The sequence below is a fragment of the Aotus nancymaae genome, unplaced genomic scaffold, assembly GCF_030222135.1.
Source record: "Aotus nancymaae isolate 86718 unplaced genomic scaffold, 86718_ANA_hifiasm-v0.15.2.pri h1tg000131l, whole genome shotgun sequence".
NCBI classification, from domain to species: Eukaryota; Metazoa; Chordata; class Mammalia; order Primates; family Aotidae; genus Aotus; species Aotus nancymaae.
In genome coordinates, this window is record NW_026988546.1 from 5,001,627 (window position 1) to 5,019,905 (window position 18,279).

The 18,279-nt window shown below is 34.9% G+C and overlaps 1 protein-coding gene across 13 annotated transcripts in view; it reads right to left on the reverse strand.

Annotated features, from left to right (window-relative positions):
- Window positions 1-400: 400 nt before the first annotated feature.
- Window positions 401-18,279, reverse strand: part of LOC135272791 (fibrous sheath-interacting protein 2-like) — a 49,118-nt gene continuing 31,239 nt past the window's right edge. For 11 of the 13 annotated variants that reach the window (XM_064371451.1, XM_064371458.1, XM_064371449.1 and 8 more), the window contains 6 exons: window positions 16,691-17,188; window positions 15,395-15,495; window positions 5,333-5,379; window positions 3,005-3,048; window positions 1,788-1,848; window positions 401-601 (listed from right to left, as the gene is read on the reverse strand). In XM_064371451.1, the coding sequence (XP_064227521.1) occupies window positions 465-601; window positions 1,788-1,848; window positions 3,005-3,048; window positions 5,333-5,379; window positions 15,395-15,495; window positions 16,691-17,188 (888 nt within the window). In that variant the 3' untranslated portion in view covers window positions 401-464. Of the gene's footprint in view, window positions 602-1,787; window positions 1,849-3,004; window positions 3,049-5,332; window positions 5,380-12,536; window positions 13,624-15,394; window positions 15,496-16,690; window positions 17,189-18,279 lie in introns of those variants that run through there. The other 2 variants (XR_010340754.1, XM_064371450.1) reach the window with 2 other exon arrangements.

Consider the following 18,279-nt stretch of genomic DNA (forward strand, 5'->3'; position numbering starts at 1 on the left):
ATAAGCTGCTTATTCCTTAATTCATGCCCTGTGCCATGTCTGCTCTAGGCAGTTCTCTATGAACTAAGTGAACTAAGATATAATTATATATATATATGTATATATACACACATATATATTATATGGAAATGATTGAGTAGTAAGATATTCTTCAGGCACTCATTCTATAAACTAATAAATGATTATATATAAAGGATAATATAAAAGGAAATAACTGAGTAGTAACACTATAAACTAAAATATTCTGCAGGCACTAATTGTGCTGGGAATCTGCTTAGCTCTCCTTCCTTGGTGCCTAGATGGGGGGTTACCCACATTAAACCTCTCTTTTACCTGGCCCCTCTTACACTATTTGCTTTTATTTTCAGTAGTACAAGAATCATCTTACAAGACACTGTACTATGCTTTAAAAATCATTTTATTTTTTAAGAGAAGTGACCATACTTATATCAGGTACAAAAGCTTTAGTCCTCATGATGGTGAGTTGGTGAAGAAGATCTGGAAATATTGGTATTATTTCGAGAAAACACCTTCGACAAAGCTGAAGACATTTTTGTCAGCATTTTACATCCTCGTTTGGAGACGTTGGGCTTGGGAGTTTCTGTGGACAAAGTAAACAAGAAGAATATCTTTATTTTTGGATGCTGATGTCAAATACCTTGCCTAAGGTTATATGAGTAAACAGTGACCCAGCTGGGAATAGGGTCCAGGCTTTCTGACACTCATGGCATCATTATGCCTACTGTCCTATGAGACATCTTTAGTCAGGTATGCAAAGTTCACTTCTCTTTTCCCAGCAGAACACTCTGAAAATGTCTAATGAGTTAAATGGGAACATAACTTTCAGCTCTATTCAGTGTGGACACCTACTTAAGAATGCTCAAGAGAAGGTAGAAGTACATTAAAAATACTATAAATTCTCATCTACTTTGAGTAAATTTTCCATTGATTGACCCCAAGTGGTTCTTTATGTCATATGAGACAGGATTATGTAGGTAATAAAAGAGTTTCTATTTGGATTTTTTTTTGCACCATTTATTCAGCATGAGGCTTTAAAAAATATAATCATATTACTTTAACAAAATTGTTATTTTATAGGTAAAGAAATAATCATTTATGTACTTTTCTGATACTTCATAAGTTGTAATAGGGCCACTAAAATTGCATATTTTCTTGATTGTAGTAAATGATACTCAAAGGTTATAAACTTTCATATAAAATTTTTATACCCAGAATCTTTGGAAAAATTGTAAGAACTTGGAACAATCTAGCATACCAGTGATGGTAGCTGAGTAGCAGCTCCCTCCTGCGAAGGCAGCATGCTATCTCCCGTGAGCCTCATGCCCCTGCTCAACCTGCTGCTGTTGTTCATAGTACCTTCCTTACTCTTACGACCATTTGAGTGTGTAGACAATGATGATGCTACATGAGACTGGGATTTGAAACATAGCTCTGCCGATCATTAGCTGGGGGGTAACCTTGGAAACCTATTGTCATTTTTCTCTTTAATGATTCTCATTTTTTTTCTTTAAATGAAATGTGGCTAGCTGGTGCCTGACACATTTTAGTTAAATTATCCATTGTTGCCTTGGTGTACAGATAGAGAACTACGTAATTTACTGCAAATTGGCATTTGTACAAACAGTAAGAATATTCTTTCAATCCCATTTTGGTAATATGCAAGGGGAGAGCCACTCATTTCCAGGATAGTAATCACAAATCCTAAATTCAAAATCATACAATTGAGAGCTTAATTATACCAGTTGTTAAAATAGTTCATTTTGTACCTGAAATGTTTGAAGAATTTGCATTGTCAACATCCTTGGATCTTTCAAAAATGGTGATAAACTGCCAAAGCAAATCGAAATACAAACTGAGTCTTTCACTGGACGCTAAACACTAGATATACCAATAAATCCTCAAATCCACTAGATATACCTATATATATCACTATAGCACCTTCCATAAAATGTATCTGTGCTCTGCAATCTCAAATAATTGCTCACCGAGACTGAGGCTCATAGTTTTTGTGAAATAAGATGCCTAAGATTGACCCTTGTTATGAATGCAGGCCTTGGCTAACACGAAATGAAGGTCAGTGGTTCAACCATATTAACTCATGAAAAATCTCAGCTCTGTCTTCCCCCTCTATCCTTTGATTGAATTGACAAAAGTTAAAAACCCTTTTCTGAAAAATGATGTAATGATAAGGGGAGAGAAATGATGATCACTTTGTAACCCCAAATTTTATTTTATTGAAATCTTAGCCACTGCAAAGTTGGTAGCAATAAAGTGGCTCTGTGGACCTGACAGTGCTGGGATTGCGTCTCCAATATTAGCTTTACTCTGTAGACCCTTATCAGTTTTAAGTACAGGAGCAGCAATTGTCCCAGAGAGGCATAAAATAGCCTGGGGCAGGTGATTGAAAAAATGTCATCTGCTAAAAATCAATAAAATAAGGCTTAAATACATGAAACATAAAAGGAATATGCAGTGTCTATATCAGGTAAAGAGCAGCAGATATTACTACAAGAGTTTTACCATAGTTCTTCCAAGAAGACTTAAGTGTGCTCACGTATTAAGTTATTGTAAACAAGATACTTGAGGAATCAAATGGGGCAGAGACAATGTCAAGTATTGATTCTCAACTTAGGCTATATCATCACATTATCTGTGAAAACTTTTTTCTTCTAGGCTTTTTCTAGAGACTGTTGCAACAGAGCTAATAAATGAAATTGTACTTAGATGCTAGGAAAAACCAGTGTATTATTTGGTGCACTTAAACAAGGAATGCTGACTTAACCCAAAGGATTTTGTTAAGATATTTTAATATACGAGGGACAGGCCTCAGCTAGGGAGAGAGAACAGGATGCAAGAAATTGTGAACAGGAGAATGCTTCCTGATATACTACAAATAATACCACACAGCCCCTGACTATGAAAACCGAGTTGTGCTTAACTAGGCCCCAATACATTCCAATTAAGGATAATTTAAAATACTTACCTCAACACTGCTTCTATTCTCTGGCTTTTGTTCCTGAGAACTTTCTGTAGAGATTAAAGAAAAAAAAGTAAAATAGTCTCTTTCTGAGGCATATATATTTGTTGACACAAATCTGATCATATTACTATTTTTCACCAAACAATCATATAATTTAGGCAGATGGAAGAAGTTGCTATTTTAAATGTACTGAGAACAACACTGAAATAGGTGAGTGCCCTAGAATGCTGGGGCATGTCTTATCCCTTCAGTTAGAAATTATGAAAGATGAGGCCGGGAGTGGTGGCATCACTTTAGGCCACCACTTTGGGAGGCCCAAGTAGGTGGATCACCTGAGGTCAGAATTTTGAGACCACCTGGCCAATGTGGTGAAATCCCATCTCTACTAAAAAAAAATACAAAAATTAGCTGGGCATGGTGGTGGGCACCTGTAATCCCAGCTACTCGGGAGGCTGAGGCAGGAGAATCACTTGAACCAAGAATACAGAGGTTGCAGTGAGCCAAGATTGTGCCATTGCACTCCCACCTGGGCAAAAAGAGCAAAAATCTGTCTCAAGAAGAAAGAAAGAAAAGAGAGAAAGAGAGAGACAAAGAAAGAAAGAGAAAGAAGAAAGAAATAAAAAGAAAGAGAGAAAGAAGAAAGAAGAAACGTAACATAGTGGGAGAGGCAAGCTCTATAACTTAGCAGTTATATATTTATGCACAACCATTCAATCCCTATAAGCCTCTTTGTTTACCTGTAAAATGACAGATTATAGATGATTTTTAATAGCGCTTCCAGCTCTACCACTTTCTGTACATACTTAAAAGCAGATCATTAGAATAAAGAGGAGAGTACTGAAATTATTAAATTGTAACTTTTGGAACAATCAGGAGCGCTTTGAGGCAATGCCTGGAGGAAATTTGGTGGAATCTACAGAACCAAAAGTTGCCTGAGTAGGTCAATATATCAGTGAAAGAAATTCAGTCAAGGAGCTACAAATGACACTGAGAGAAGCTTCACAACAACCCACTGCTAGGGAAGCAGCTAACCTGCTAAGACAGAAAATCTGTATTTGAATCTTTGCTTCATTGCTTAGAGCTTTGTGAACATTGAACATCTAACTTCTCTGACTCCATTTTCTCATACATATATGGGAATGAGACTGTCTTCCGTGGCTATCTCACAAGCGGCCACTGAGATATCATATAAGAAAACACTATGCATTTTATATAGCTACACTCATCAAAAGCCAACAAAAGGAATATGCAGATAAAGGAATAACTATCTAAAATACCCTTTGGGCCAATATGGGTTCCAAAAAAAAGTAATAGTAAAATGTCAATCAGCTCAAATATGAGAAGTGATTAAATTATGTGATAAAATTGGTAAGATTTCACTGTTGCTTGATAATCTTCCTAAAAAATGTTTGTATCTATATTGCACATAATTGAACAAACTTTGTTTTAAATGATTGAGGACATTTGGGTTTGCTACAAGGGCCATGATTCCAAACACATGCTTTTAAGTTTCTAGGGTATACGGGCATCCAACTCCCCAGAAAAACTATGAAGTTATTTTGATGAAGTGGCAGAGAAATATTCCTGATATTTGTGGGACCCAGATGTTCAGATTTAAGTTATTTGAGATTTTATTGTATATTCTATGAATTAGGAATGCATATATCTGGCCTTGATCTTTCCACTGAATTTCAGACTTAAATATACAATTGCTTATGTAACATCTCAACTTAAATGTCTAAAGGATATCTCAAACTCACATAACCAAAAAAGAAATCGTGTGCTCCTCCTTCACCTTTGGTTCCTCCCATAGTCTCTCCTATCTCATTAAATGCCTGTACCTACTATAAAGCATGCACTGTGTTAGGCTCTTGGTGATACAGCTGTGAACAGACATAAATCTCCACCTTTATGAGGCTTACATTCTGGAGAGATAGTCAAAAAACAATTAAAATACACAATAAACAGAAAGTGCTATGCAGTAAAGCAAAGAACTGAGATAGGTAGCACCACGATCAGAATTAAGTTGCAGTTTCAGAGTGTGATCAGAGAAGACCTCACTGAGAAAGTCACATTTGAGCCAAGATCTGATATGCAGATCCAGGTGAGAGAGTACTACAGGAGGCTCAGCAAATCCAAGGGCCGTTAATGTAGAAAATGTTGGAAGAACAGCAAGGAGGTTAGGGTAATTGGGATGGATTGAGCCAGAAATAAACAGAGGAGGACCTTAGATAGGGAATAGTTTTTAGTTTGATAACTAAAAAAAATTATCAAAGCAGTAAAAAACATTTCCTTTTGAACACTCTCTAATTTCAGAAAAAAGAATCCAACCTTCTAATATTTCAGCACTTGGATCTGAGTAACGATCTTCAGCCTCACTAAAACAAAAGAAAAAAGAACATCACTTTAGATATATTTAATAAATGAAGAACTTACTGGTTAAGCAAAAGAACAGTTATTCTTCATATGGAAAGAAACCTGAAATAGTATATTATTCACTGAGATTCCAAATCAAATCAGAATGATTTCTGACTGACTTTTTCCCCTACTTTTACAATTGTGGTTATACACACATTAAATTTACAATTTTAACCATTTTAAGTGTATAGTTCTGTAGCATTAAGTACATTTACAGTGCTGTGCAACCATTATCATCATCCAGCTCCAGAACTTTTTCATCTTTCTTAACTGAAACTCTATGCCGATTAAACATTAAAACCTAATTTCCCTCTTTCCTCCTCCCCTGGAAACCACTTTTCTACTTTCTGTCTCTATGCTTTTTGACTGTGCTAGGGACTCATATGAGAGTCATGAAATATTTGTCCTTTTGTGCTGACCTGTGCTGACCTATCCCAATTAGCATAACATCTTCAAAGTTCATGCATCTGGTAGTGTGCATCATAATATCCTTCCTTTAAAGCTGAATATTTATAACATTGACTATTTATAACATGTTTATTTACTCATCTATCAGTGGACATTGGGATTTGTCTATGGTGAAAAATGGTGTACAAATATCTGTTTCAGTCCTTGCTTTTAATTATTATGAGTATGTACAAAAAAGTAGAATTGCTTGATCATAGGGTAAGTCTATGTTTAATTTTTGAGAACCCCTCAATACTGTTTTCCACAGTGACTGCACTATTGAAATTCCCACCATCGATATACAAGAGTTTCAATTCTTTACACCCTTACCAGTGCTTATTTTCTTTTCTCTCCCTTTACTTCCTTCCTTCTCTCCTTCCCTCCTTCCTTACTCACTCCTCCCTCCTTCCCTCTCTTACTTCCTTCTTTAGTTATCTTAATGTGTTGAAAGTGGAATCTTGTTATTTTGATTTGCATTTCTTTAATGATTAGGGAAATGACTGAAAATCATTATATTGCCTATATTCAAGTCTATTCAAGTCCTTTGGACCTTTTTTTTTTTAATCCTTAGCATACAGGTTTATTAGAATTTTTGTAGGTTATTGAATTCTTTTTCTTTTAAATTGCATTTTAGGTTTTGGGGTACATGTGAAGAACATGCAAGATTGTTGCATAGGTACACACGTGGCAGTGTGATTTGCTGCCTTCCTCCCCTTCACCTATATTTGGCATTTCTCCCCATGCTATCTCTCCCCAACTCCCCACCCACCACTGTCCCTCCCCTATTTCCCCCAACAGACCCCAGTGTGTAGTGCTTCCATCCCTGTGTCCTTGTGTTCTCATTGTTCAACACCTGCCTATGAGTGAGAACACGTGGTGTTTGATTTTGTGTTCTTGTGTCAGTTTGCTGAGAATGATAATTTCCAGGTTCATCCATGTCCCTACAAAGGACGCAGACTCATCGTTTTTGATGACTGCATAATATTCCATGGTGTAGATATGCCACATTTTCCCTGCCTTTGGACATTTTTAATTGGGTTGTCTCACTGATGTTGAGTCATAGGAATTATTTTCATATTCTGAATATTAATTATTTACTAGATGATGTACAATTTGCAAATATTTTCCTTCATTCCGTGGGTTGACTTTTCACTTTGTTGATTGTGTCCTTTGAAGCACAAAAGTTTTAATTATAATGAATCACAATATATCTATTATTTTCTTGCCTGTACTTTTAGTATCATAACAACAAAAACAACAACAAACATTGTTAAATCCAATGTCATGAAGCCTTTCTCCCATGTCTTCTGACAAAAGGTTTTTTGTTTTTTTTTTGAGACAGACTTTCGCTCTTGTTACCCAGGCTGGAGTGCAATGGCGCGATCTCGGCTCACCGCAAACTCCGTCTCCTGGGTTCAGGCAATTCTCTTGCCTCAGCCTCCTGAGTAGCTGGGATTACAGGCACATGCCACCATGCCCAGCTACTTTTTTCTATTTTTAGTAGAGACGGGGTTTCACCATGTTGACCAGGATGGTCTCTATCTGTTGACCTCGTGATCCACTCGCCTCGGCCTCCCAAAGTGCTGGGATTACAGGCGTGAGCCACCACGCCCGACCTGACAAAGGTTTTTTTAAGTTCTTATACTTTTTTTTTTTTTTTGAGACGGAGTTTCACTCTTGTTACCCAGGCTGGAGTGCAATGGCGTGATCTCAGCTCATGGCAACCTCTGCCTCCTGGGTTCAGACAATTCTCCTGCCTCATCCTCCTGAGTAGCTGGGATTACAGGCATGCACCACCATGCCCAGCTAATTTTATTTTGTATTTTAAGTAGAGACGGGGTTTCACCATGTTAACCAGGATGGTCTCGATCTCTTGACCTCGTGATCCACCCGCCTCGGTCTCCCAAAGTGCTAGGATTACAGCTGTGAGCCACTGCGCCTGGCTTAAGTTCTTATACTTAAATCTCAGATTCATTTTGAGTTTATTTTTGTATATGGTTTAAGGTAAGGGTTCACCTTCATTTCGTTTGCTTGTTTTTTGCATGTGAGTATCTAATTTTCCCATCACCACTTGTGGAAAAGGACATCCCATCCTCACTAAATGGTCTCGATTCTCTTGGCAGAAATCATTTGATCATATATGGAAGGGTTTATTTCTCAGCTCTTTATTCCATGTCCTTGCTCTATAAGTCTATCTTTATGTCAGTATCACACTGTTTATGATAGCTTTGTAGTAAGATTTGAAATTTTCTGATTTTTCTGCATCTTTGTTCTATTTTAAGGTTGTTTTCCTATTAAAGGTCCTTTGAGGCACTAGTGAACTTTAGGATAAATTTTCTATTTCTACAAAAAAAAAACGTGGTATTCTGATAAAGATTCCATTGATTCCATGGATTACTTTGAGTAGAATGAACATTTTAACAATATTAAACCTTCCAATCCATAAGCATGAAATATCTTTCTGCTTATTTTGTAGTTGACAAAGTCACATTTTTCAATTCCTTGGTTAAATATATTCTTTTTATTCTGCTTGTTATTAATATAAATAGATTTTTCTCCTTAATTGTCTTTAGGTCGTTCATTGTAAGTATATAGAATGCAGCTAATTTTTCTGTTTTGATCTTATATCTGGCAACTTTGCTGAATTAATTTATTAAATATAATAGATTTTTTGTGTGTATTCTTTAGAGGTTTCTACATTGTGACCATGTCATCTATAAACAATAACTTTTCTACTCTTCCAATTTGAATGCCTATCCCTCTTTTTCTTGCCTAATATTTCTGGGTAGCACTTCTACTACTATGTTAAATATAAGCGGCAAAAGTAGTCATTGTTTTTTGTTTGTCCTTGATCTCAGAGGAAATATTTCATTTCCTTACCCTGAGGACAATGTTAGCTGTAGATGTTTCATATGTGATCTTAACAATGCTGAGGTAGTGTCCTTCTCTTTCTGGTTTGCTGAGTCTTTTTATCCATGTAGAAGTGTGAACTTTTGTCAAGTAGTTTTCCTGCATCATTTGAGATGTGTGTGTGTGTGTGTGTGGGGTGTGTGTGTGTGTGTGTGTATGTATGTATGTATGTGTATGTTTCCCTTTCATTCTGTTAATGTGATGTATTATATTGATTTTTTTTTCTTTTTTGATAGGGTCCCATTCTGTCACCCAGGTTGGAGCAAAGTGGTGTGATCACAGCTCACTGCAATCTCAACTTCCTGTGCTCAATAAATTCACCTGGCCAAGCCTCTTTAGTAGCTGGGACCACAGGTGCACAACACCACCCCTGGCTATTTTTTGTATATATTTTTTTGAAGAGATGGGGTTTCGCCATGTTGCCCAGCCTGGTCTCAAATACTCAGGCTTGAGCAGTCTGCCTGTCTTAACCTCTCAAAGTGCTGGGGTTATATGCATGAGTAACTGCGCCTGGCCTATTATTGGTTTTTGTATATTGAAACTTGCTTGCATTCCTGGGATAAATCTAACTTGGTCGTGATCTATAAACCTTTTAATGTACTGCTGAATTTGGTTGGCTAATATCTTGTTGAAGATTTTTGTATCAATATCCACCAGTAATATTGGTCTGTAGTGTTTTCTTGCAGTCTTTGGTCTTGGTAATAAGCTAATGGTGGCATCATGACTTTGGAAGTACTTCCTCTTTTCAGTTTTTTGGAAAAGTCTGAGGGGGATTAGTGTTAATTCTTTAGTTTGTGACATCCATGAGTGAAACTATCTGGTCATGAGCTTTTCTTTGTTAGGAGGTTTTTCAGTTATTGTTCCAATTTCTTTACTGTTTCTAAATTTGTTCAATATAATTTAGCATAATTCAGTCTTGACAGATTGTGTATTTCTAGGAATTTATCCATTTCATCTGGAACATCCAACTTGTTGGACACACAGTTATTCATAGTACCCTCATATAATCCTTTTTATTTCTGTAAACTCAGTTGCTATTTTACCTCTTTCGTTTATGATTTTGGCCGTCTTTCTTTCCTTAGGCAATCTAGCTAAAGACTTGTCAATTTTGTTGATTTTTTTTTAATGAACCAACTCTTGGTTTTATTGATTTTCTCTACTGTGTTTTTATTCTTTATTTTATTGCTGTTCTAATCTTTATTATTTTCTTTCACTTAATACCTTTTAGTTTGTTCTTTTTCTAGTTTCTTAAAGTGTAAAGTTAGGTTGTTGGTATAAGATCTTTCTTATTTATTAATGAAGAATTCAAAACTATAAATTTTCCTCTTAACATTGCTTTTGTTCTATTCCTTAAGTTTGGTAAGTTTCCTTATCATTTCTTTTTTGGTCCATTAGTAGATAAGTATATTGTATGTTGTTTAATTTTCACATATTTTAAGCTGTTTTGGCTTTCTTCTGCTGTTGACTTCTAGTTTTGTCTCCTTGTAATTTAAAAATATATTTTGTATAAATTCAAACTTTTAAAATCTATGAAGACTCATTTTGGGGCCTAAGATACAGTTTATCTATGTGTGCTATGTACATTTGAGTATATGGTGTATTTTGTTATTGTTTTATATAAACATATCTGATAGATTCAATGAATCTATAGTGTTATTCACGTCTGTATTAGTCTGTTCTCATTCTGCTATAAAGGTCTGCTTGACACTGGATAATTTATAAAGGAAAGAGGTTTAATTGACTCACAGTTTCACATGGCTGGAGAGTCCTCAGGGAACTTACAATCATGGTGAAAGGGGAAGCAAACACCTCCTTCTTTACCTGGTGGCAGGAAGGAGAAGTGCCAAGCAAAAGGGGGAAAATCCCCTTATAAAACCATCAGATCTCAGGAGAACTCATTCACCATCATGAGAAAAGCAGCATGGGGGTAATTACCCCCATGGCTCAATTACCTTCAACCTGGTCCCTCCCACGACATGTGGGAATTATGGGAACAACAATTCAAGATGAGATTTAGATGGGGACACAGCCAAACTATATCAACATCCTCTATTTTCTTATTTTGTTTAGTTGTCTCTCCATGATTGAAAATGGCCTATTAAAGTCCTTTACTATTATTGTAGAGCTGTTTATTTCCTGTTCAATTCTGTTAGTATTTATTTCATATATTTTGGAGCTCTGATGTTGGTTCATACAGACGCTCCTTAACTTATAATGGGGTTACTTCTCAACAAACCCATTTTAAATGAAAAATACCATACATTGAAAATTAATTGAACACATCCAACATACCAAACATCATAGCTTCTCCTAGCCTACCTTAAATGTGCTCAGATCACATACATTAGCCTGCAGTTTAGCAAAATCATCTAACACAAAGTATTAAAAATATTGTATAATATATTGAATACTGTACTGAATGTGTATTGCTTTCACACTGTCATAAAGTTAAAAAATTGTAAGTCGAATTATCATTAAGCTGGAGACCATTTATGTATGTTTTTAATTATTATCTCTTCCTGATTTGAATTGATGCTATTATCATCATATAATGTCCTATTTTTTTTTTCTCTCTTTTGGTTTCTATTTGCAAAGGTGTCTATTTTTCCATTCTTTCACGTTCAACCTACAACCTACATGTATTCTTAGATATAAAGTGAATATCTTGTGAATAATATACAGTTGGATTCTGTTTTTAAAATCCACTTTATCATTCTATATCTTTTGATTAAAGTGTTTAACCCAGTTATACTTCAAGTAATTAGAATAGAGAAAGATGCTCTTTTGCCATTTTGTTGTTTTTTGCATCTTACAGTTTGTCCTTCATTTCTTCCATTACTGTCTTCCTTTGTATTTAGTTGAGCTTTTTAGTGACACATTTTGATTCAGTTCTAATTTCTTTTTATGTACATTTTATGGATATTTTCTTTGTGGTTACTACAAGGATTATGTATAACATCCTAAAGTTAAGATTCTGTTTTTTAATTGATACCAAATTAACTTAATTGCATACAAAAACTCTACTCTTTAACACATTTACTCCATAATCAGTTTATGTTATTGAGGTCCCAAATTGTATCTTTTCATATTCTGTACCTATTTGCATAAGTTTATAATCTGTTTTATGCATTTGTCTTTTAAATCCCTTAGAAATTAAAAGGTGGATGTATGAGCTAAATTATAATATATTTTTTTTATATTTGTTCATGTATTTATATTTGTTAAAAATTACATAGTCTCATATGTGTCTGAGATACTGTTTGGTATAATTTCATTTTTCTTTTTAACTTGAAGAACTTTCTTTGGTATTTCTTTTCAGGTAGGTCTAGTATTAATGTATTCCCACAGCTCTTTTTCTTGTCTTGGAATATCTTAATTTCTCCTCATTTTTCAAGAACATTTTCTTCTGGATGTAGAGTTCTTGTTTGACCGTATATTTTTTTCTTTCACTATCCAACTGCCTCTTGGCTTATAACTAATGAGAAAACCACTAGAAATATTATGAGAGTTGTTTGTACATGATGTATCACTTTCCTTTTTCTACTTTAAAGATTCTCTTTGTCTTCTGAATGTTTAATATGTGTCTTGATGTGGTATTTTTGTGTTTGTTCTGCTTGAAGCTTTTTAAGCTTCTAGAATTTGTGTATGTATATAATTCTTCAAATTTAGTAAGTTTCAGCCATTTTTTTCTTAAACCCTCTGTTTCTTTCTCAAACTCTTCTTCTGGAATTTACATAATGTGTATATTGTAATGCTTGATGGTGTTTTCACAATCCCTTAGGCATTGCTCACTTTTCTTCCAGTGGTTTCTCCTTTTGGTCTTTAGACTTGACAACTTCAAATGACTTGCATTCAAGTTCACTGATTATTTCTTCTGTCTGTCCAAGTTTGCTGTTAAACATCTCTAATAAATTTTTTAATTCAGTTATTATATTTTTCTGCTCCAGAATTAATTTTTAATTTTTATTAGCATACAATACTTGTACATGTTTATGGGGTATATGTGATGTTTTAATACAGGTATACAATGTGCAATGATCAAGTCAGGGTAATTGGGGTATCCATTACCTCAAGCATATATTGTGTCTTGTGTTATGTGTTAAGAATAGTCCAATCCAACTCTTTTAGTTATTTTAGAATATATAATAAAGTATTATTAACTCTAGTTGCCCTAATGTGCTACCACAACCAGAATTTCTGTTTGGTTCTTTTTTATAAATACTCTTAATATTTTAATTTTGTTCATATATATATTTCCTAATTTCCTTAGTTCTTTGTCTACCTACATTCTTCAACATATTTAAGATGGTTGTCTTAAAGTTTTTGCCATGTAGGTCCAACTGATATGCTTCTTCAGAAACATTTTCTGGGTATTTTATTCTTTCAAATGAGCTAAATTTCCCCATTTTTTTTTGTATGCTTCGTGGTCTTTTGTTAAATATGAGTATTTGAAATAATAAAGAAGCCACTTCTTCTAGTGTCTGCTGATTGATGTGGAAAATCTTTACTAATTAGTGGGACTTTGAACCTTGGAGACAGTCCAAAGTGAAGACAGACTTTTTCAGATCTTTGCTGTGTATGCAGCTTTCAAGCCTATGTTTGTGCTTCCCCAAACCCAATTTTTCTGAGCTGCTTTTAAATGATTTAATTTCACAAAGAGTCACTCTTTGCTCCTTCTCAGGAACTTAGATGTTCTACAGCATCTCTCTCTTCTCATAATTTCTTGCCCAAGATGTTTATGGTTCTGCAGTCCCCCTGTAGTTTTCATGAATTGCGGCAGCTATCCACTACTTTCTGTAGTTTTCAGGCTTAAAACCAAACGATGACACCATTGCCTATTTGAGTTCCTAGTCAGGTGAAACAAAAATAATTTCCTAAGAAAGCCCATAGATAGGTCAGAACAAGATGTATTCTGTTTTTTCGACCAAAGGGAGGACACTGTAAATTGGGCTCCTTTCTCTTGACCATGTTATACCATGCTGGGAGGAAGTTGAGTCTAAGAACAAGCTAAACTACACTTTTTCTTTTTTACTCTTTTGAACGTGTTTCTACCTTTCTCTCTTTCTTCCTCCTTCCCTTTCTTCACACCTCTCTCCCTCCCTTCCTTCCCTTCCTTTTCTATTTTATTTCCTCCTTCCTTTCTCTTTCTCTCATACTTTTTTTCTCTCTTTTCTTACTTCCTCTTTCACCTTCCTTCCTTCCTTTCTCTGTCTCTTTTTCTTTCTCTTTTTTTTTTCCTCTCTCTCTCTCTCTGAGTATCACTCTGTTGTCTAGGCTAAAGTGCAGTGTAAAATTATAGCTCACTGTAACTTCAAACTCCTGAGCTCAAGCAATCCTGTCACCTCAGCCTCCTGAGTAGCTAGCACTAGGTGCACATGACCATTCCAGCTAATTTTGTATAACTTTATTTTATTAGAGTTAGGGTCTTGCTATGTTGCCCAAGCTAAGTTCAAACTCCTTGCCTCAAGCAATCCTCATGCCTCGGCCTCCCAAAGAGGTGGAGTTACAAGCATGATGCACTATGCCCAGCCAGCTTTTTCTTGATTCACTATTTATTTGGTTGCCACAGACTGTTTTCCAGAGCTGTTATAAAGTTTTGTTAGTCAGTCTGTAGTTACTTATATTTTGTTTCCATGGGAAAATCAGAACCTTGAGCTTCCTGGTATTATCTTGCTTTAAAATTATTTTTATTTAATATTGTTTGTGCCTGCTTTTTACTTCACTGATATAACCAATAGAGAGGTTCCAACATTATTAGGTATGTATGTTACAATAACATGTTATGTAGGAGGAAAGAGACAATGGTGAGCCAAAATAGGGTTATGTCAAAAAAAAAAAAAAAAAAAAAAAACAATTCCAGCATGCTGAGTGAAAAAATAAATTACTAGGTAGATTTTTCTGTGTATATCATCAGTACTTCTTACCAGATAAAAAATGTTATCTTTTCTAAGTTATGTATAATTTTATAAATTTAAGCACAATTTTAGATATTTTCACTATTCTTGATAGAGTTATTAATCAGATTACAAGTCTACAGGGCACTTTGTTCCTCCTTGTCCCCTATAACTGTTAAGGTCCATATTTTGCTGCTAGTGTCATCCACATTTGGATTGTCTTTCACTTGCATAAGTTCTATCCATTCTTAAAGAGTCACGTCAAACTCCATTGCTTTCTATGATTTATCTCTGAATGTTCCAACTTACATTTCTCGCTCATTCCTTTGGATTCTTCTTATAGGCAATGAACACTAGCTTTGTGAAGACAGCTAAGCATGGCCTCTTTTGTACTGATACTACATACTCTATTTCTGGGCCATTACCTCTCTCATATTAGAAAATAACCTAATACGTTAACAAACACTGTAATAAGACTACAAAGAAGATACACTAGAAAGTGGTTTCAAAACTGGGACCTATAGGCTGGGTATCTAAAAATGCATGAGCAAATAGCCAGATGTGGCTTTGGAATTTTCCACAGTAGGGCTCCAATGAAAGGAAGAAGTGAGGGAAGGTCTGAAGCTAAATACTTGCTCAGTTACAGTTTTGCCAGGGGTCCCTTTCTACCCATAAGCTCTGGTTTATCAGATTTCTATATTTGGACTGCTTTAATTTCATGTACCTAGTAGATGAAATGAGATCTTCTTGGTCGTATGAAGATGAACTCATAATTCTGTGTATGAAGTAATGTGGTGGTTCATTAAGAAGATTCTTCTCTTCTTTCTGGAAAAGGACAAATCAGCTATTACTCTAAATGGAGTTTGAGATATAGTTTCTTACCTTATGGCATTTTTTTGCCATATAATCTACATTTTAACAGGACAAAGTTTTAGAAATTACTTAAAAGATGGATGAATCCTATAATTCTAATTAAAAAGTGTCTTTGAATATAATTAATTTGAAATAGTTCAGTGAAGATTACCCAAATTGTGATACTGGATTTTGAACAAATTTTAAACATAAATTTAGAACAATGTTGCTGAAATCTACCTCTAAACTTTAAAAACATTTAAAATCATATGTTATGGGGTTCAAAAAGAGGAAGAACACAGATACAACTCTGATCAATTAGGTATCTTGCCAGATCAATCACCTTAACACATATTTTGATCTATTTGTTGCAAAGTCATGTGTACTTCTGAATTGAGCAGTTATATTTCTGTTATTTTCTGTAGTTCATCTAAGCTTTTGTTTTACCTTAGAATCACATCAAATGGATAATCAAGAGAATGGCCTCATCAGAATATTAAAAATAATATATTCTCCAAAAACATGCTATGGTATAGATTTTTGGACAGGACTAAACTCAAAAGGTCATTGAGACCCAGACCATCATTTGAGGGTTTGGAGCCAGCAACAAGAGATGTTAACCATGCTGATAGCAGGGATTATGGGCTAATTGTAAGGGTGATATTTAAAATATATAAATTATCTTGTTAAGGTGGGGTAAGTTGGTTATATAGCTTACCAAAAGGTCACCTAGCTACTAAGAGTCAGGATTCAAACCTAAGCAGTCTGAATCTCTGCGGATCTTTTTTTCTTCCTCCTACTCAGAGCCAATCTTCTGCTGCTGTTCTAGTGGCATTAGGCTCGCCACACCAAATGCTCAATGAGTACTTACCAGGAAAAATACAAAAGGGTAGAAACCAATTGTTTTTAATAATTAGTTTACATGTTTCTTAACGGTTTCATTGTCTCTTTTCTTTGAGATTCTAATTAATCTAGTTTTTCCCCTATTATTTGCTTTCCTACAGTTGAGATTCACAGCTGTGCCTGGTAATTATTTCCCTTATTCTGTAAATATCACCAGGCTTGAGACTGAATTCATTCTTTTCTGACCAACTAAGATACATTATTGGGCCATATTTGTAAATCTATCTCCCCTTTCTTGTCACTAACTGTCATGCTTCTCACTTACCTTACACAGTGGCTTTTCCTCCCAAGATGAAGAGGCTGTTTCAGGCATGGCTTTTTTTATGGCCATGTCAAGCTCAGCAACAGGTCTTTTAACATGTGTCTCCTTAGATTCTATTACCTGATTTGAGGTTGCTTCAGTACTTTCAATATTTACACTGGCTGTGGTCTGACAACAGTTAAATAGTGACAAAAGCTTTTTCAGTCTGCTAGTGCTTCGTGTTGACTTAGGAGAAACTTTGTTTTCTTCTGGCCTCTTGACTTCTTTTACTTGATCTTTAAATACTTTGAAGTCTTCTTCTGCCACAGTCTCTCTTAAAACAACTTCATCTTCGTCAGAATTGAGTTCTTCATTTATGTCATTTTTCAAATCCACTCGATCAATATCATGAGCCACTAATCGAAAAATAAGATCATTTTTGCTTTGCACATCTTTTAAGAGCTCCACCCTTGTAATATCAGGCTTTCTTGTATTCTGAAATGAATTTCTTCTGCCAACAGCCTGAAAAAAAAGGTATAGCAAATATTAAAAACAAATGTCTAAGTCACTTTTCCTGTAGTTTGATTATACTGTAGCTATTTTTTTGTGATTTCTAGTTTTGATTTAAGTTATATCTTCAATTATCACTTAATTGTATATTAGCAATATTTTTAAAAGAAATAAAGTCAAATAAAAAATATTTGTTGGCATGCATCACTTTTTTACATTTATATATATCAATCTAATCTAACTTACTCCAAAAGTCAGAGCAAGATCTAACATAATTAAATGACTTCTTCTTTGTCATTTATCTTGAACGTTTTGTGACAGAAGGAGACAGGATAACCTATTTTCCAAAAATCCTAGGTAAGGAATTATAGAAAAATCTAAATATACATACTTTCTTTTCTTTGTTTCTTTCTTTCTTTTTTTTTTTTTTAGATAGAGTCTCTCCCTGTTACCCAGGCTGGAGTGCAGTGATGTGATCTCGGCTCACTGCAACCTCCGACTCCCAGGTTCCAGTGATTCTCCTATCTTAGCCTCCTGAGTAGCTAGGACTACAGGAGTGCCACTACGTCTGGCTAATTTTTGTACTTTTTTGTAGAGACAAGGTTTCATCATATTGGCCAGGCTGGTCTTTCTTTCTCTTCTCTGCTGTGCCCTTTGTTGAAGATAGATAATATTGGTAGCCAGACTGGGGCAAATAACATGCCTTAACTGAGTTGCCCGTGTCTGCTGCTTTATTGTTTTGTTTTTAGGATGGCTTTTCCTTCCTTGAACAGGACAGTGGTATTCGTTTTAGTTTAAATATTCCTTTCTTGCACTCTGTGGTTATAAATGACTCAAGTAAAGAAAGTTTGTAACTAAGAGTAAGATTTGTGGCAGATAATTCTATAGATAATTAACTGAGTTTAGTTAATGTTATTTTATAGTCTGTTCACTTAATTTTTTTCCCAGGCAATAATTTATATATGAATGAAGACTACCAAGTATATGCTAATATAATGATGAGAACCCAGATTAAAAATAAAATTTCAGAGTTGGAAGAGACCATCATTTCTTCCAAAAAAGCAAGAGTAAAGAAGATTAAAGAAGTTTTAGACCATGATAAG